The sequence below is a fragment of the Artibeus jamaicensis genome, unplaced genomic scaffold, assembly GCF_021234435.1.
Source record: "Artibeus jamaicensis isolate MK-2021 breed Jamaican fruit bat unplaced genomic scaffold, CSHL_Jam_final contig_585, whole genome shotgun sequence".
NCBI classification, from domain to species: Eukaryota; Metazoa; Chordata; class Mammalia; order Chiroptera; family Phyllostomidae; genus Artibeus; species Artibeus jamaicensis.
In genome coordinates this window covers 18,322,306-18,343,160 of record NW_026521894.1, presented here as the reverse complement: position 1 = coordinate 18,343,160, position 20,855 = coordinate 18,322,306, and the positions used below count along the sequence as shown (strand labels likewise).

Sequence of the window (20,855 nt, the reverse complement as noted above, 5' to 3'; positions counted from 1 at the left end):
CCATTTATTGCAAAGTAAAACAGGATGAAAAAAGTAATTTAGAATAAAATGTTTTATTTTGTTGACATTGGCAAATATAACAAAAAGAGCTCATGTTTTAGTCTTCTAATATAAATTTATCAATTTCAGGAGTGAGAAAGGATCTTAGAACTTATCTGGCCCAACTTGTTCACTTAACTTCTTTATGACATTAATACCCACGTAAGTCCAGTGGTTAACAGGCTTTTTGTTACACAGGTGACTAGCGATTGAACTGAAAACTGACCCAGAAATTTCCTGACTTTGGGTCTAGGACTTATTCACTGTATCACATTACCTTTATAATAAAATTGAATCCAAACTGAGTTTTATATGTTTGGGCTTATTATAGTTGTAGTGTTCCACTGTTTCCCAAAGTGTTTAGAGAAAAAGAAACTTATTTTAATAAGCATCTGACAGCATTTTAAATTGGGTTTGTAGGTAAAAATTATATTTGGATCTATCTCTTTAGCAAATATATGGGATACTGCAGCCAAAATCTCTCTCTCCCACCCTAATTCTACCCATCTTTCTATTTCCTTATAATGTCTCCCTTTTATGTCTTAAAGAAGACAATGGGGGGAGGAGGAGTGTTTTTTCACTTCTCTTTTGAGTTGAGACACTGGGATGATTCTATAGGATTTGATTCAAAAGGTTTTCCTCTCCATTTAGTTGGTTGCTATGTAGATATGTAAACTAAAAGAAGATATTACAAAGAAAATATTTAGTAGGCAAAAAACGAGTATCATGTAAATGCTTATCTAAGGCTTTATTGTACCTTTTTGATATAGGTTGCATGTTTAGCTCTATAGCCGGTGAGAGATTTTAAAATTTCCAAAAATTACCTTTTTTTGAGCAGTAGGACAGGCAGGTTATCTCACTAGTTTATTGTATCATAATTACTAATAAGAATGCTTTAACTAATAGTAGCCATTTATGTAGCAACATAACTTTTGAGAAGTAACATGGAAATATTGACAATATTAGTCAAGTAAATAAAAGTGGCAAAAAACCCAGACTTCCATAATAAAGTATTACCACTTTTTTACTGGGGGTTTCAAAATAAGTATTACTTTCAATGTGACCTAATATAAAATAAAGAAAGAACATAATCATTTAAATCAAATTAATTTTTTCCTATGCTTCTTGAATATTTCATAGATAAGACAGTTTTTACATTCAAACCTAAATTTCTAAAATAGTTATCACTAAAAAAAATTTTTAAAAATGTATTAACTTACGGCCCTGATGCTTTCAAAATGTCCACCTTCTTTCTGGAAGTCGATGGGCTGTCCTTTTAGCGTCCAGTAGAAAGTGACATCCAAACTAGCATCGTGAATTGCTTTGCAATTAAGAACAATGCTTTCTCCTACTGTTAACTCTGTTCTTTTAGGAGTAAGTTCTATTCTTGTAGGTTCTATAAAAATGAAAATGCATTAATTAACATAACATACTGTATTTTCTTGCATTCTATGTGCTAAATAATAGAGAAAAACTTAAGCAAGGAATCTATGCAATAAATTGTTCCAGACACACATTCTTTAACAAACTATTATTAGCCCTGACCAGTGTGGCTCAGTGGGCTGGGTGTTGTCCTGCAAATGGAAAGTTTTCTGATTTGGTTCCTGGTCAGGGCAGAAGCCTAGGTTGTGGACCAGGTCCTTGTTGGGGGCGTGCAAGAGGCAACCAATTGAACATCGATATTTCTCTCCCTCTCTTTTCCTCCCCTCCCCCTCTAAAAATAATAAATATTTACAAACAAACTATTATTAATTAAGCCCTTACATTTTTGTATGGTAGGACATTTCACTATGCTTCTGCAGGGGAGTGATAATTTAAGTCCATGTTCTTATTAAGAAGTCAAGTTGGACAAAAAAAGATGAGCAACAACATAACCAGAAGAAGCTTTTGGCATTCTGCAAGGAGAAAAGTTAGAAAAAGAAGGCATAGCCTCCCTGTCCACCTTCAATGATCAAGTGTGAATAAAGGGATTTTTACAGTAAAAAAGCTTCATATCTAAGGAGGGAGAATTCAGGTGAGTTCCCTTCTTTAACGATTAGAGGAAGTACCTCCCCTCAAATTATTTTAACAGAAATAAAAATATAATACTACTACTAAAACACTTTGAATTTGCTTTATACTCTATGACACCTCTTATGACTGGAAAAAAGTAGAAGAAGCACCTCTGGCTGATTATAAAAGGTCACTTTTGATTGATTGTGAATGGTTTGAGATCTGAAAAGATTGGCAAAGTAGTGAATGCAAATATTTCTGAGAAAATATTGCTTTTAATTACTCTAGGATTCAGTTAAAATGTAAAAAAACACATACATTTTTACAGAATTTAGAACAACTTTGAACCAATAAAGACTAATCTGAGCTATACCTCTAAGGGTTATTTAAGATAATGATCAACTTTGTAAATTATATAAATGCCTAATCACTGTTGTACATCTGAAACTAATATAGTATTATTGTATACCAACTGTAAAATTAAAAAATAAAACGGTGAACAAATAATTGCAATATGATATCTTATTTTGAATAGAGTGGAGAAGTGATGGAGTAGATAAAAGATAACATCAAAATTTTGAATGGATTCCTGATTCTAGATACCTAAAGAAAACTGACACAAATGATTAAAAATTAGCCCAATTTTTCCATCCTAGCTCTGTGGTTGATAATAGCATAATCTGATGAAACACCATTCTTAGCCACCCAATAAAATCCTTTAATAGGCTATGTCCTTTTACATAGTCACTGAGCAGAAAGTGCAATTCTAGGACAGGAATGCCACTCCAAAGGTCACCATGTTAGAAGTCAGATATTCTATGTGGCAGTCTAGGTTCTGGCTTCATCAGAGAACACAATCATATCATAGTGTAGTTTAAATTTGTATGAATTAGAATATTTTGAATAAGTAAATATTCCATTTAATTCATGATTAACAGAAATTATTTTTGTTATTATAAACAAGTCTTTGGGTCCAACATTGCCTTTATTGTTGAACACACAGAGGCAGTAAGACACAGGCTGAGTAGAAAACTGTGTTGGATTCCTGTAATGTGTGCTGGAATGAAGACGTCTTTGGAATGGCGTTCCTTCCATTGATATTTGCCTCTTCTGTAAAATATCAGAGTGCTGGCTATTTTATTTTTCTACTTCTAAAGACAGACACAAATTAACATTTTTATGTTCTTATGGCCAAAGTATGATTCATTATAAAAAAGCACAGATGGAAAAATTAATTAAGTATATAGTTCAACTGTGAGAAATATTTGTTTGCCAATTGAAGAGAATGCCTAAGTTATGAAATTTTCTTACTGTTAAACAATGACATGTAGTCTTAAAGGTTCTAGGCTTGAATTCTAGTTCACTTTAGAAATAGAAAACTAACAGAAATATTTAAGCAGCAATAGTTGTAATACTTTAAAAAATTATTTAATGACTTTATAAAAAAACTACACTGATGCAAACATCAAAGAGCAATTCTGGTCCATGAGTTTATCTGATGCACAGTCCAACACATAACATTCATGTACTGCTTATTCTACCTTTCTACCCCAAGTCCTCTCTTGAAATGCCAGTAAAGGAAGATTACTGATTAACGCTAAAATTAATCTTGGTAGATGAAAAAATATTTTTATACTGTTAGCATTCATTTAAATTTTGAGACAGTGACTAAACATCCACACAGCTGTCTTCATTCTCTCATGTATTTCGTTCAAAGAAAAATATTTAAATTTCTACCACTAAGGCATGTGATCTGTTTATGGTCCCCTAAATAATGGAAAGGGACAGTTTGGCCGTGTTCTGTTTTTACAATGTATTTTATCAACAGGAGCATGAGCACACATGTGATAATACATATACATGCATATTATTTTTAGTTGCTTTCTGATAAGTCCATGAAATTTTGCTTATGAACTATTTAGCTACATTTTCTTACCTTTTACAGATACTGAAGCTATGATTTCAGCAGAACCAAACACATTTTCCCCTTGGCAAACGTACTTTCCCTCATCTGATTTAGAAGCATTTAGGATCCGCAGATTCCCGTCTGGAAGAATAGCTATTCTGAAAATTATTAAACAAGGTGTTTTTTTCTCGTTTTACTGAAAATCAGCGAAGTAGTAATAAAAGACTCTGATGAAGGCTGAAATCACTTCCAAAGTAACAATAAATAAGATAAAGCACTGCTGGGAAAACACACAGTAATAGTAGAAATGTTTCGCCCTTCAAGAAATTATGCAATAAACTCACTTAATATCTTTTCACATTTAAAAGGGTTAGAAAGTTACAGGTTATTTTTCTTTTACCACTTTTTTGACAGTTAATTTTAAAACTTGTGGAAAGGGTGACCTTGTATTGTGTTATTAAAACTTACACCAGAATATCACATAGCAATATTTTAATATTAAGCTTGGGTATTTCACCTCAAACCATGAGTGACCTCAAAAATCAGATATAAAAAGAAACAGCGTAAGAAACATGGAGGAGGACAGGTAGGAAACATAAAGTTAATTGTAAACAGCCAGGAGATGATTTATGGTCGTTTCTCTGCAGTGCCACTCGGGCAGCAAGGGTATGTAAATGAGGCCTGAGACCTACACCGCTCACACCGCACTTTCTAAAAGAAAAAACATGATACCTGAGTTTGCATTTGGGCTCGTTCGAGACCTTTGTTAAAAATGGACCTTGAGTCTTCTATGAAGGTGAAAAATTACAACATTGTTAAACACTTTTGAAAGTTCAGTGAAAATGAGGTTGACCTTTAGGATTAACATATCCTCCTGTGTAGTCATCATTCCAGAAATATACAGATTTAAAATTAATTAGTATTTTTGTCCTTTTCTCTCTTATAAGATCCTGAAATACACATTTCACTGGTGCATCAACATACTCATGCAACCTGAAACATAATAGAAGTGGCTGTTGCAGTTTTATTTGATATGCCACTAGAGTTTGTGTTACAGCAGGCAGCTAGTTAATTATTAACAAAGAGAAGGGAGCTAAACTGTCTAAACCTGGGATAGCTGCATTGCCTCACAAAAGGGATTAACATCCTTTGGTCCCCCAGAGTGGACTGGAAAAATGGCTTTTCAGTCTCCCTGGAGAACAATCAGCTATTAGCTGGGATTACCTGGGGGGAGGGAGAAACAATAAAGGGAAAATTCCCCCAATGAGACTTGTGCAGTAGAAGCAGGAGGCAAAATTTTTTAGGTTTGCACAGTAGGAACCAAAATGGTGACATAAAAAGGAGGAATCTAGCCTGGAAATATCTGGAAAAAGATTGGGCAAGAGAAAGAGGCAGAACCCCAAAAGATCCAGAATAAGGGTTGGATATGGTGAGAACCCAACACATGGCCACAGAGAATTAGGAAGAAATTTGTTAAGTTTAAAAGAAAGTCTGCTCTCTCCCAAACCCAAGGAGATAAAATCAAAGCTTAAAAAGGCCCAGGCTTCATTTCATTTGTCCGCAACGTTGTCTCCCCGTAGCAGCTGCTCATGGGCTGAAGGGTGGCACTGATGGGCCAGAGTGCAGCCAGGAGAAGACTGTGTTGAAGTACCAGAGTCCATGGTGATGGCATTGCACTTCTGACCCCTGAACCTCCTGGTGGACACCTGTGCTCACCAGGTACCGGACTTCCTCCACACAAAGACGGAGCTGAGCCACCTGGTCGTTGATGAAACATTGGGCACCTGAGGGAGACTTGGTTTCTGCTCCAATAAATCTTACCACTATGCCTCAGGTCTTCTCCTATGTGTAGGTCCCCAAAATGCATTCCCCAACACTCTGTGAAATAATCCAATTTCCACAGGCAACATTTGGACTGACTTCTTTTAAGAAAAAGGAAATAACACACTATATTGCTTTTGGTGAGAATCGGTGAACTTAAAATCCTAAAACTGGATACTCCTAATCCTGAAAATAATAGTTCATGCTACAACAATGTTATAATATTAAATTAAGATTCAAGAATAGTTGAATCTGTTGAGTCAATATATTTTATGTTATTTTAAAATGTGTATTCAATCTTGCCAATCACCCAAAACTGACATTATTGATAAATTAAACATTTTATAACAATTGGATTAGATTCTAGGTTGTCAAATATTGCTTATGAATTTATACTTATATATTGTCATCAATATGAATATCAGTTCAAATACATCAAATTGTTTTCAGTATGGATCAAACAGAATGGAGACAAATTTAGAAGTAAAGCAAACTAAGAATAGCTGATTTTGTTTTGCCATTTATGTCTAGGAGGGATATAACTAATTTGAGACATTTGGAGAACAGTGACATTAAAGTTATGTAGTCCATTCGAGATGGTCAGTAAAAAATTAGGTTCATTTATTTAGATAATGCTCAGTTTCTATATAAATGGAATATAATGTATTCATTCCATTTTGATCCCCAAACTACAATGCTACCAAAAAATATTGAAAGCAAAAAGTTTAATTTTTAAAAATAAATAAGCATTTCCTTTTGAAAATAACAAACTATTGAAATTTAGCTAAATGACTATAATTTGGGCAAATTGTCAATATCTTGGAAAATATCTGAATTTTACTGACTCATATAAATTCCAACATAGCTGGTGAAAAGTTTGGCTTCAAAGTTCACCTCCTTTGAAAGAAAAAATGTATTTTAGATACTGGCAGTATTTCAGCTCTTGATTTAAGATGAGTCCTTTCTCTCTGACAGCAGACAATGTATTATGTTCTCCTTTTAAAGATAGTTTATGAACACTCCTGTACTTTAGGTCACTGATACACGGGGGGATGGAGAATTTTAAACACCATGATGTTTTTTATCTGTCAAGTGGCAGTGTCATTTAACCAAAAACCTGTCTACTGATTTATATATCACATGCTTATCAGATGAGCTCACTTTTTTAACTTAGTGAAGAAAAAATAAATTAGACAATAAATGTGATTTACATTATAATGTCTGGCTATTGTATAGCAAATTACTAGAAAATTGAATATTGAAAAATATTTGCTTGCAATTTTTTGTCTCTATTTATCACTTCCAACTGCTATTATTACCATGTGACTCTTACATTTGAAATTTTCGGATTTGGGAATTAATTCCACTGACACATCCTTGACCTTGGAGTAGGGTGGTAAGGAAGTGGTGAGGTAAAGGTATGTTGGGGATGAGGAGAGGTTTTTAGGAATGCAAACCAGAATTCTGGCATTCAGTATCAAGTCATGCTTGGTGTATTCTGGCCTCTTAATTTCTTCATGAGTTTATGTCTAGACCTGGAGAAACTTTGGCTTATGTCTTGCATTTAATCAGCTGATTCTCTGCCTTGTTAATCTGCCCAGTACCTACTATACCGAGGATGGCATGGTGCTTACTCTGATAGTGCAATGATTCATTACTAATTTGTCGATGCCTATTTTGATTTCCAAATTTAAGGACTATTTTCTGGACCCTCTAGTTTCATGGTTTCCAGGTTTGGCTCACTTCTCAGACATCATGAAATCTAGTTTGGATCCTTTCAAGTATGCCCTTGCCTGTGGGTACCACCTATTTACCCACGCCATTGCTCTGACTTCTGGATCAGATTTCTTTCTGATATTATATCTGAGTAGATATCGTATCACAGAATCATTAGTCATCTATTAAGACTAAATGCTTTCAAATCAGAGAGGGATGCGTTCAAATCACTGCCATTGACTAGTAGGTACATGATCTTAAGCAAAGTTAATTTCTTTCCTTATATGTAAAACTGCCATAGTTTAAATGCTCTTTAAAAGTATTAAGTAAATGATAGATATATGTAAATTATTGTACTGTAGTGGTCTGTAATAAATATTAATTGAGAATTCACTCAGAAATGTAAATAAATTTGTGACAAATTTTAATAAGAAAAAAGTAGAGAGTGCCAGGTCAAGTTTTCAATATACATACCTCCAATATTTAAGGTGTTTGATAAGTATTTTCTGAGGCTGGGGGGATATTTGAGCTGAGCTGAAGGATGAGAGAAAGTGAACCAGGCAAACTGCGGGAAGGCAAAGGGGACAGAATTTGCAAAGGCTTTATGGTGAGAACTACAACAAAACCTTGAAGAACCACATGGCCAATTATGATGGTAGCATACAGAGCAGCGGGGAGTGTCCCAGGATGAGACGGGAGCGGTAGACTGGGGGAAAGATCATGGAGTACATAGTGTAATATGGAAAACAGCTAATTTTTATTCTGAGGATGATGGGAAGCTGCCTATTTTTCAGCTTTATTGAAGTGTAACAGGCATATTATAAGCTCATGTACTTAACAGTGTATACTATGAAAAGTTCTCAGTTATGGATACAGTCATGAAACCATTACCATAATCAAGATAGTCAACATACATATCACATGCAAAGCATCTCTCTGTTCCCTTGTATTCTCTTCCCCTAACTCCCTCCCACCCCACCCTCATCACTGGGTTGGTACTGATCTGATTTGTCACTGCAGTAAGTATACACTTTTATAGAATGTTATATAAATAGAATTATAAAATTTTGTGCATATCCCCTTTGTTTAGTTTATTTCACTCAGCATAATTAAACTGAGATTAACTTGAGATTTGTCCATAAATGATCAACAATACATTCTTTTTTTGCTGAGTTAGTATTTCATTCTGTACATATTCCACAACTTGTTTATCCATTCACTATTGAGTGAACATTTGGGTTATTTTTTTAGCTTGGAGTTATTACAATAAAGCTGCTATGAATATTTTTATGCACAAATGTATGGGTATTTGATTTAATTTCTCTTGGATAAATTCTTAGGGCTACCATGACTGGATCATTGTTTAATTTTTAAACAATGTTTAAATTTTTAAGACGCTGCCATACTGTTTCCATAGTGTTTGCACAGCTTTACATTTCTAGCTGTACTGTATGAGTGTTTTTGCGATACTCTGACATGGTCAGTCTTTTTAGTTTTAGCTGTTACAATAAGTAACGCTAGAATCTCATTGCACTTTTACTTACATTTCCCTAATAATTAATAATATTGAACATCTAATTCATGTACTTATTTCCCATCTGCATAACTTCTTTGGTGAAACGATTGTTCAAATATTTTACTATATTTTCTTTTATTATTTTTTATGAAGTTATTTTAAAATTTTGGTTTGAGAGGTTTTTTTAAATTCCAGATATAACTCCTTTTCGGGTATGAGATCTGCAAATATTTTTTGCCAGTTTTTGGAATGTCTTTGCATTTTTCCAATAGTAGAAGTTCTTAATGCTGATAAGGTAAATTTCTCAATTTTATTTTGTGCTTTGTGTTCTTCTTGTTGTACTAACAAATCTTTACCTAACCTAAGGTCACGAGGATTTCCTGTTTTAAGAACTTTATAGTTTAAAGTTTTATGTTTATGTCTATTATTCATTTTGTTTATGCTCTGAGGCATAACTATAAATTGTTATTTATTTATTTTGAATATTATTATCCAATTGTTCCATGCTATTGTTTTAGAAAGGCTATACTTTCTCTATGGCCTTCTCACATTGTCGTTAATCAATTGGCCATAAAAAGTGTAGGTCAACTTCTTAATTCTCTTCTTTCTTCTATTGATCTATTTATCTATCTTATGCCAAAACCACACCATCCTGATTACTGTATAATTATCACCTGTCTTAGAATCAGGTAAGTTAAGACTTACTATTCTTTTTCAAAGCTGTTTTATCCCTTCTATTTTAGAGTTAGCTTGTCAATTTCTAAAAGTATGCTGAGATTTTGATTGAAATGTTTTCAATTTGTAGCTCAATATGTGGAAAAATTAAAACAGTATTGTCTTACAATTCATGAGCATCATGTATCTCCATTTATTTAGATCTTTAATTTCTGTAATTGATACACAATATTTTATATTTTGTATTATTAGAGATACAAAATACACAATAGCATTAAAATATTGTGTTTTAATACACAATATTTTATAGTTATCAGTCCACTGATTTTAGACATATTTTATCAGATTTAACCCTATTTCTGATGCTATTCAAAAATATTTATTTAACTATAAATTGTTGAAATAATTGTAGAGTTAAATGCAATTTTATATTAATAATACTGTTCTGGCTAAGATGTAGGTGTAGATAGGTACACTTTGCTTTCCTGCACAATCGAAAGAAGGACAACCAATTTCAGAACAAAAAATAAACCAGAACTGCCAGAAAATCAAACTGAATAGAAGTCTGACAATCAAGGAGTTAAAGAAGAAACATTTGTGCAGACTAGTAGGCGGGATGAAGAAGACACATGGCAAGGTGGTAGACCTGGTGAGCAAGGTTGCAGATGGGGTAACCCCACATTCACATGCAGATAAGTTGGGAAGAACAATTGGGGAGCAAGACAGAGAAATAAAGCCTCATAACCTCCGGCTGTAAAAATTCATGGGGGTTGTGATGACAGGAGAAACTCCCAGTCTCACAGGAGAGTTTGTTGGAGGGGCCCATGGGGTCCTAAATGTATAAAAAACCTACCCAGCTGGGAATCATCACCACAAAGACTCAACTAGCTTTTGGGTAGTGGGTAAGTGACCTAAAGTGAAGCAAAAGCCAAGCAAGCAGCATTGTTCCCTCTCTGATCCCTCCCCGATATACAGCACCACAAAGCAGCCAAGTGGGTTACCCTGCCCTGGCTAATACCTAAAACCCTACTGCTTACAACATAACAGGTGCACTGAGACAAATACAGCCCAAATGAAAGAACAGATCAAAACTCCAGAAAAAGAACTAAGCAACAAGAAGGTATCCAACCTACTAGATGCAGAGTTCAAAACACTGGTAATCAGGATGCTCACTGAAATGATTCATTGTGGATGCAAAATAGAGGAAGAAGTAAGAGCTTTGCAAAGTGAAATAAAGAAAAAATATACAGGGAATCAACCATGAAGAAAAGGAAACAAGGACTCAAATCAGCTATTTGGAGCAGGGGGAAAAAGTAAGCATTCAACTGGAATAGAATGAAGAAACAAGAATTCAGAAAGAGTGAGGAGAAGCTTAGGAACATTTGGGATAACTTTAAATGTTCCAACATATGAGTCATAGGGGTGCCAGAAGAAGAAAAAGAAGAGGAAAAGTAAGACATTGAAAACTTATTTGAAAAAAATAATGTAGGAAAACTTCTATAAACTGGTAAAGGAAGTAGACTTGTAAGTCCAGGAAGCCCAGGGAGCCCCAAAGAAGTTGATCTCAAGAAGGAACACACCAACATGCATCATAATTAAATAACTCAAGATTAAAGATAAGGAGAGAATCTTAAAAGCAGCAAGAGGAAAGGAGACAGTTACCTAAAAAGGAGTTCCCACAATACTATCAGCTGATTTCTCAAAAGAAACCTTGCAGGCAAGCAAGGACTGGGAAGAAGAATTCAAAGTCATGAAAGGCAAGGACCTACATCCAAGACTACTTTATCCAGCAAAGCTATCATTTAGAATGGAAGCACAGATAAAGTGCTTCCCAGACAAAGTCAAGTTAAAAGAGTTCATCATCACCAAGCCCTTATTATATGAAATGTTAAAGGGACTTATCTGAGAAAAAGAAGAAGATCAAAACTATGAACAGTAAAATGACAACAAACTTATAATTATCAACAACCAAACCTAACAAAACAAGAACATACTAAGCAACAACTAGAACAGGAACAGATTCACAGAAGTGGAGATCACATGGAGGTTTATCAACAGGGTGAGGGAGGGGGAGAATGGGGGAAAAGGTACAGGGAATAAGAAGTATAAATGGTACAAAGATACAAAATAAGCAGGGGAGGTTAAGAATAGCAAGGGCAATGGAGAAGCCAAAGAACTTATATGTACAGCCCCTGGACATGAACTAGGTGGGGGTCGAATGCTCTAGGGAGGCTGGGTGCAGGGCAGAGGGGAATAAAGGGGAGAAAAAAATGAGACAACTGTAATAACATAATCAATAAAATATACTTAAAAATGTTTCAGGAACATAAAATAATAAAAATAAAATAAATAATACTGAAGAATCCCTTGTATGTTTCTTTCTTTTTTTTTTAGTGTCCCCTTCATGGTAACATCATGCAAAATTATAGTAGAGTACTACAATCAGAATTATGATATTAATACAACCAATTGATTGTGTTGGGCTTTTCAGAATTTTAACTGACTTATTTGTGTGTGTATGTTAAGTTCTATACAAAGTTTTCATTTTGCATTTGTACATGCACCACAATAAAGAAGAAACAGAACAATTTTAATACCACAAAGATTCTTTACTTTTCATTTTATAGCTAGACTCACCTTCATCCCACTCTACCATCAATGGTTCCTAATTCCTGAAGCCACTAATTTTCCTTCCATTTCTATTTATTTATTGCAAAAATGACACATCAGTGAAATCTTATAATATGTTACTTTTGGGGATTGTCCTTTATCTTACTTAGCTTAATGCTCTAAAGATTCATTCAAGTTTGTCAGTAGTTTATTTCTTTTCATTGCCGGACAGTGTTGCATTGTTGGGTGTATACCCCAGGTTCTTTAGCTGGTCAGCTGTTAAAGGAATGTGGAAATTCTAAACTTTGATATTACAAATAAAATTGCTATAAGCATTTGAGTATAGTTTTTGAATAAATATAAGTTTTAATTTCTCTGGGATAAATACCCAAAATAATATTCTGAGTCACAGAATAACTTCATATATAGTTTTCAATTATATTCACTTTTAATTATAGTTGGCATACAATACTATATTAGTTTCAGGTGTACAACATAGTGACCAGGCCTTTATACAGTTACAAAGTGATCACTCCTATAAGTGTATTATGCACCTGGAACCATACTGAGTTATTAAATATTTTGGCCTATATTTCCTATGCTGTATTTTGCATCCCTGTGACTATTTTTATAACTGACATTTGTAAATATTAATCCCTTTTTCTCCATCCCCTCAATACTCCTTCTTGTCTAGAGACCATCAATTTGTTCTCTGTATCAATTTATTTCTGTATTATTTGCTTATTTTGTTTATTACATTCCATATATAAGTGAAACCGTATGCTATTTGTCTTTGTCTAACTTATTTCATTTAGCATAATACCCTCTTGGTCTATTCATGTCACAAGTGGGAAGATTTAATTATTTTTATAGCTGAGTAATATCCCATTGTATATATGTACCATCTCTTCTATATTCATCTATCAATAGACGTTTAGGCTGTTTCCATATCTTGTCTGTTGTAAGCAATGTTGCCATGAACACAGGGGTGCATGTATGTTTTCAAATTAGTGTTTTAGGTTTCTTCAGATATAATTGTTGTATCATAAAGCAGTTCCATTTTTAATTTTTGAGGAACTGCCATACTCTTTTCCACAGCGGCTGCACCAATTCACAATCCCTGCAAGGGTTCCTGCAATCACTGCACAAGGGTTCCCTTTTCTCCATATCCATTCCAGCACTTGCTTGTTGATCTCAATACTAGCTATTGTGATAGGTGTGAAGTGATATCTCACTGTGGTTTTAATTTGCATTTGTTTGGTGATTAGTGATGTTGAACACCTTTTCAAATGTCTGGTGCCCACCTGTATCTCCTCTTTGGAGAAATGTCAGTCTGGGTTCTCTGACTTCACCCCCCACTTTTTAAAGGATTGTTTATTTTTTTGGCAGTGAGTTTTGTATGTTCTTTATAAATTTTTAATATTAACTCTTTATTATATGTATCATTAAAAGTACCTTCTCCTATTTAGTAGTCTTTGCATTTTATTGATGATAATCTTCACTGTACAAAAACTATTTAGTTTTGTGTAGTCTCATTTGTTAGTTATTTTCTTTTGTTTCCCTGCCCAAGAAGACATATCCAAAAAAAACCCCAAACTTTTAACAGGTATGTTAAGGTGTTAAAATAAAAACCATAAGAAGAGAATAAAAAGGGCATTTCATAATGATAAAGAGATTAAGTAAGTTAGAGGACATAACTTTTGTAAATGTCTATGCAGCTAATTTAGGAGCCCCTATCAATATTGAAAGCAAATATTGATAAACCTTAGCTAGACTCATCAAGAAAACGAGAGGGCTCAAATAAATAAAATCAGGAATGAAAAAAAGTGACAGCTGATAGCACAGAAATATAAAGGTTTATAAGAATATATGAAGAAAGATGGTATTGTATGAGAACAAATTGAACAACCTAGAATACATGGATAAATTCCAAGAAACATTCAATCTCCCAAGATTGAATCAGCAAGAAACAGAAAAATCTGAACAGACTAACAACAACTAACAGTATTGAATCAGTAATTAAAAACTCTCAACCAACAAAAGTCCAGGACTAGATGGCTTCAGAGGTGAATTTCACCAAACATTTAAATACTAATGCCTATTCTTCTCAAACTGTTCCAAAATAATGAAGAGGAAGAAAAACTCCTAGACTCATTTTTCAAGACCAGAAATACCCTGTTAAAAAAACCAGATAAAGAAGATAAAGATACAACAAGAACAATGACAACAAAGAAAACACATGCTGATATCTCTGAAGAACATAGACACAAAATCCTCAACAAAATTCCCTGGCAGGTGTAGCTCAGTGAATTGAGTGCAGGCCATGAGAACCAAAGGATTGCAGTTCGATTCCCAATCAGGGCGCATGCCTGGGTGGCAGGCCAGTTCCCAGCAGGGGACGCACGAGAGGCAACCATACATTGATATTCCTCTCCCTCTCTCCTTCCCTTCCCCCCTAAGGATAAGTAAATAAATGTTTAAAAAATGTTTAAACAAAATGTTAGCAAACCGAATTCAGCAATACATTAAAAAGGCACACCATAATCAAGTGGAATTTATTCCTAGGATGCAAAGTTGGCTTAATATCTATATATCAATTAATATGATATATCACATAAACAAAATCATGGATAAAATTATATGATCATATTAATAGATGCAGAAAAAGTGTTTCACAAAATCCAACATCTATTTATAATAAAAACTCTAAGGGAAGTAGGGATGGAGAGAGCATACTTCAATATAATAAAGACAATATGTGACAAACACACACCATCAGGAACAAGACAAAGATGTCCACTTTCACCACTTTCATTCAACATAGCATTGGGAGTCCTAGCGAGAGCGATTAGACAAGACACAGAAATAAAAGGCACTCAAATTGGAAAGGAAATACTGTCATATGCAGATAATGTGATATAATATTTAGAGAACCCTACAGACCACCCCCCCAAAAAAACTAATAGATCTTATAAATAAATTCAGTAAAGTTTCAGGGTACAAAGTTAATATTTAGAAATCAGTTGCATTGTAATACACCAAGAGCAAATTATCAGAAATGAGAAATTTAGAAAACAATTCCATCTACAATTGAATAAAAAAGAACAAAATACCTGCCTGGCTTGGTGTGGTTCAGTGACCTGAGGACCGGCCTACAAACCAAAGGGTTGCTGGTTCAATTCCCAGTCAGGCACATGCCTGGGTTGTAGGCCAGGTCCCCAGTAGGGGGTGCATGAGAGGCTACCACACATTGATGTTCGTCACCCTCTCTTTCTCCCTCCCTTCCCCTCTGTCTAAAGATAAATACATAAAATCTTTAAAAAAATACCCAGGACTAAATAAATAAATACCTAAGACTACATAAATAAATACATGTAAATAAAAGACCTATACTCTGAAAACTTTAAGACATTCAAGAAATTGAAGAAGGTATAAACAAATGGAAGCATATACCATGGCAGGGTAGTAGTTTTGGTTTTAGGAAAAATTGCTAATGATGTTTGGGGAAGCATGGATGCAACTCTGCTTCTGGTAACCAGGAATGAAGAGCAAAAAGAGATGTGCCACCATCCCGTGGTGGGCTAGAGAGTGGGCCTGTGGGTTTTGTTGCAGCACATTGACAAAGGGATTGGGATTCAGAAAACAGAAGGAATCAAGGAAGTTTCATAGATATCAGTATCTTTGGATATTGACTCCACTCGGTTTATGTGAACAGGACATACTCTCATGAAATGAGAAGCACTACCGAGTTTTAACTAGACTACAATTCGGGTAAGAGGAGTGAACTCAGGCCAGAAACAGAGCAGCCATGTAGGGGCTTTTCTCCCCTTTGAGCTAAGAGCCTTAGTTAAAGGTGATCTGGGTTGAGTGTGTAGGCCAACCCCCTCACACCACCAGACCCCTGCAATATCCCCAAGGAGCACAGACCTATGGGAGTTAACAGCATAGGAACTCAAACCTCTGCCTATGTCTCGGTTCCCTGTTTTGGTGAATAAAATAGCCATCCTCTTAACAAGACAATTATACATACAATTACAAGGAGGTAAGAGCTAAATGGAGACAAACTTTTCTGGAGAAAGTGTTATCTAAACTGAGTCCTCTGAGAGTGGTAGGAATTAATCCAGTAAATGGCTGGAATGTCTCAGGGGACAGACTAAAATGTCTCAGATTCATCAACTTCTTATTGGATCGCTTCTTGATCCCAGGGACTGCGGAAGGCATTTGGGATTAGATGACAAGTAAATCTCAGTTCCTACCTTCAGGAACCACAAAGAATACAGGAAGCATCAGACAAATAAGCAGGAAATTAACTTTCAGTGTAATATTATTTGGAGTGCATAGGACAAACAGCTCGCCAGCCTGGGGTGTATGAGTGTAGCCGGGGAAGGCATCTCAGAGGATGTGACATCTCATTTTATGGTTGAAAATTAGTAAATCTTATCCTTTTTTTGTATGCTTCAGAAGTATACACAATGGGACATCTAAACATGTATTTCCCATTTTGGAGTTCAGTGCCTTACAATAAATGGGTACCTCAAATATGTCTTGTTGGTTATAGTGCTAATTATATGTATATCCACTTGACCCATCAGTTGTTAAAAGGGGCATATGACTGTTGATGTGAATTCTTCTCCCATAGTTCTGGTATTTTGGTTTTGACTATTTTGAGTCTCTTATGAGTCATAAATATGTTTTAGATTATTAATTACTTCTGGTAAATTAAAACTATTGTTTTAACTCCACATTTAGAAATGCTTTTTACCTTAAGGTTTACATATCAAATCTATAAATTCTTGTATGTGTATGCTTATATTTGTATCTATTACCTGTGCATCATTCCATCATGTATTTATCTGTCTATCTATCTTCCACCTAATCTATTGTATAAAATGTCTATAGAATGATACCAGCTATCTTTTTCTCACTATTTTTCTGGTCTACCTACTATCTTTTTTCTTTGAACCCTCCTGTATCTTATCATTATACCTTTGCCTTTTGTAAACAGTATACAATTGGATGCTTTCATTCAATTTGATCTCTGTCTTTAAATTGGAAACTTTAGTCCACTTACATTATGGTCATAATATATAATTGGGTTAATATCTACCATGTGCTTTTGTGCTTGGTTTTTGTTTCTCCCTCCCCACCCTGCCTCCCAGCCCCTGCTTTTCTTCTCCTCATTCCACTTCTCCTCACTACTAGTTCACATGCATTTTCAATTCTTTTAGTGTATACTCTTGACATTTTAAATTGCACCTTGAAGTTAATTCCCTGGTTCTTTTTCTTTTTTATTTCATTTCTTTCTCTTTTTTTGCCTTTGGAGAAGCATTTACTTTTTTATGTGATTTTATTAATATATTTAAAAGATGCTTTTATGTTTGCTTAGCATTTTTAGTTATGTCTGTGGGAGAGTTGGCCAGGATACCTAATCTAGTCTTTCCTATCAGCCAAAATGAAAGCCCTGCATGGATTTTCTTTTCTTCTTTTTAAAGTATATATTATTGATTATGACATTATAGTTGTCCCATTGTTTTCTCCCCTTTATTACCTTCCACCCTGCAACCCCCTTCCCACCAGCATTCCCCCACCTTAGTTCATGTCCATGGGTCATACATGTAAGCTCTTTGGCTTCTCCATTTCTCATACTATTCTTGACCTCTCCCTGCCATCTGTTTTGTATCTACCATCTATGCTTCTTATTTCCTGATAACCTTCCATGTGATCTCCATTTCTGTGATTCTGTTCCTGTTCTAGTTGTTTGTTTAGTTTGTTTTTGTTTTCTCCTTTAACTTGACCTTATCTGGGAAGCATTTATCTGTCTTTCCATTCTAAATGATAGCTTTGCTGGATAGAGTAATCTTGGATGTAGGTCCTTGCCTTTCATGACTTTGAATACTTCTTTCCAGCCCCTTCTTGCCCGCAAGGTTTCTTTTGAGAAATCAGCTGATAGTATTGTGGGAATTCCTTTTTAGGTAACTGTCTCCTTTCCTCTTGTTGCTTTTCAAATTCTCTCCTTTTCTTTAATCTTGGGTAATGTAATTAGGATGTGTCTTGGTGTGTGCTTCCTTGGGTCCAACTTCTTTGGGACTTCTGAACTTCCAGGATTTCCTGGAAGTCTATTTCCTTTGTCAGTTTAGGGAAGTTCTCCTTCATTATTTTTCACATAAGTTTTTTATTTCTTGCTGTTCCTTTTTTCCTTCTGGCACCGGTATGATTTGGATGTTGAAGCATTCAAAGTTGTCCCATAGGTTCCTATGCTTCTCCTTATCTTTGGAATTCTCATTTCTTCATTCTGTTCTGGTTGAATGTTTATTTCTTCCTTCTGCTCCAAATCATTGATTTGAGTCCTGGTTTCCTTTCCTTCACCATTGATTCTCTTTATATTTTTCTTTATTTCACTTTGCATCGCCTTCACTTTTTCCTCTATTTTCCAACCATATTCAATCATTTCTGTAAACATCCTGATTACCAGTGTTTTGAACTCTGCATCTGATAGGTTAGTTATCTCTTCATCATTTAGTGTTATTTTTAGGGCTTTGAGCTGTTCTTTCATTTGGGCCATATATTTTTTTTTGTCTTGGCATGCCTGTGTGTGCCTGTTAAAGGGCGGAGCCTTGGGTATTTGTCAGGGCAAGACAATCCACATAGCTGTGTCATGGTGCTGTATGTGCAGAGGGGTCAGAGAGTGAACAATAATCCATGTTTGGCTCTCTGTCAGCTTTCAGTCACTTCCCCCACTACGCACAAGCAAATTGGGCTCTTTTGGTGCTGATTCACAGGTAGGTGGGTTTGTGTACGTCCTAGGACCCTGTGGGTTTCTTCAGTGAACTCTCCTGTGAGGCTGGGAGTTTATTCTGCCACCCCAGGTCCCACAGGTTTTCACAGCCAAAGGTTTGGAGGCTTTATTTCCCCTCAGTGGAACCCTGGGTTGAGTACTCTGTCTTGCTCCCCAGTTGTTTCTCTGGGTTTAGCCACAAGGTAATCTGGGTCTGCTGGGTTTGCTAGCCACTGCTTTCTGCCCCAGCTACAGGTCTCCACCCCACTTACTGATCTGAATGAATGCTTCTTCTTTAACTCCTTGGTTGTCAGACTTGCAAACAGTTTGATTTTCTGGCAGTTCTGGTTATTTTTTGTTTTTAAATTTGTTGTTATCTTTTTTTTGATTGTGCAAGGGGGCAAAGTGAAAATTAGTAAATCTTATCCTTATACAGATCTGGGAGGGTAGTAGACAAAATGACCTGGTAAGTCTGTTGAATTTTTTCCTAATTGCTTCTCCGAACTATTATAATATATTAGGTATCTTGTAAATAAATGATAATTAGAAATTATAACTAAAAGCAAATATATTATGCCATTTCCTCCTTTCCTTCCTCCCAGCTCCTGGTGGATCTCTTGCACATCTCTGAATTGTTTAAACCTCTATTATATGACTGCTGTAGCCACGTAAGACTGCGTACCTTCCCACGGTCAGATGAGTACCTGTTATCACTGCTCAGATGTACCATGCAGGTGAACTTCCTCTTAACTCTCCTTAGCTGGAGTGATTCCTGCCCCATTTTTATTTCCTCAGAACTCCACCACAGTATTTGTCACATTTTTCCTCGTACACAACCAACAGGCTATTTTATCCATGGGTAAATAGCATTTTCAAGAGCCTACATAAAGATTTGAGACCTAAAAAAAATCATTGGTTCGAGCAATCAAAATTAACCCCAGTGTTGAAAATAATAGAATGTAATATTGCAACAATTAGTCAACCTCGACTTATTTCTTCCCTTGTGATATGAAAAGTTATATCAATTCAAGTAGTTCATCATAACCAAGCCCTTATTATATGAAATGTTAAAGGGACTTACCTAAGAAAAAGAAGATAAAAAAGATGAACAGTTAAAGGACAGCAAACTCAAAGTTATTAACAACTGCACCTAAAACAAAAACAAACTAAGAGGACAGCTAGATCAGGAGCAGAAATATAGAAATGAAGATCACATGGAGGGTCAGCAATAGGGGAGTGGGAGGAGGAGAAGGGGGGAGAAGGTACAGAAAATAAGTAGCATAGACGGTAGGTAGAAAATAGATAGGGGGCAGGGCAAGAATAGTATGGGAAATATAGAATCTAAAGAACTTGATTTTTATGGATATGTGCCCTAGAGCAAGGAATATAAAGGAAAGAATAAATAAATGGGATCTCATCAAAATAAAAAGCTTCTGCATGGCTAAAGAAAACAGTATTAAATTAAAAAGACAACCAACTGTATGGGAAAACATATTTGCCAATGATACCTCAGACAAAGGTTTAATCTCCAAAATATACAAAGAACTTACACGACTCCACTCTAGGAAGACATCGAACCCAATTAAAAAATGGGAAAAGGACTTGAACAGACACTTCTCTAAAGAGGACATACAGAATATCCAGAGACACATGAAGAGATGCTCAATATCGTTAGCTATCAGAGAGATGCAAATTAAAACCACAATGAGATACCACTTTACACCAGTCAGGATGGCTATAATAGACAAAGCAACAAACAACAAATGTTGGAGAGGGTGTGGGGAAAAGGGGACCTTAGTTCACTG

At 35.2% G+C, this 20,855-nt stretch overlaps 1 protein-coding gene across 1 annotated transcript in view; it reads right to left on the bottom strand.

The window, feature by feature from the left end:
• Window positions 1-20,855, bottom strand: part of CNTN5 (contactin 5) — a 470,769-nt gene that overhangs the window by 129,721 nt on the left and 320,193 nt on the right. The window contains exons 11-12 of the mRNA XM_037146258.2: window positions 3,968-4,095; window positions 1,260-1,435 (exon numbers count right to left, since the gene is read on the bottom strand). Of these exons, the coding sequence (XP_037002153.2) occupies window positions 1,260-1,435; window positions 3,968-4,095 (304 nt within the window). The remainder of the gene's footprint in view (window positions 1-1,259; window positions 1,436-3,967; window positions 4,096-20,855) is intronic.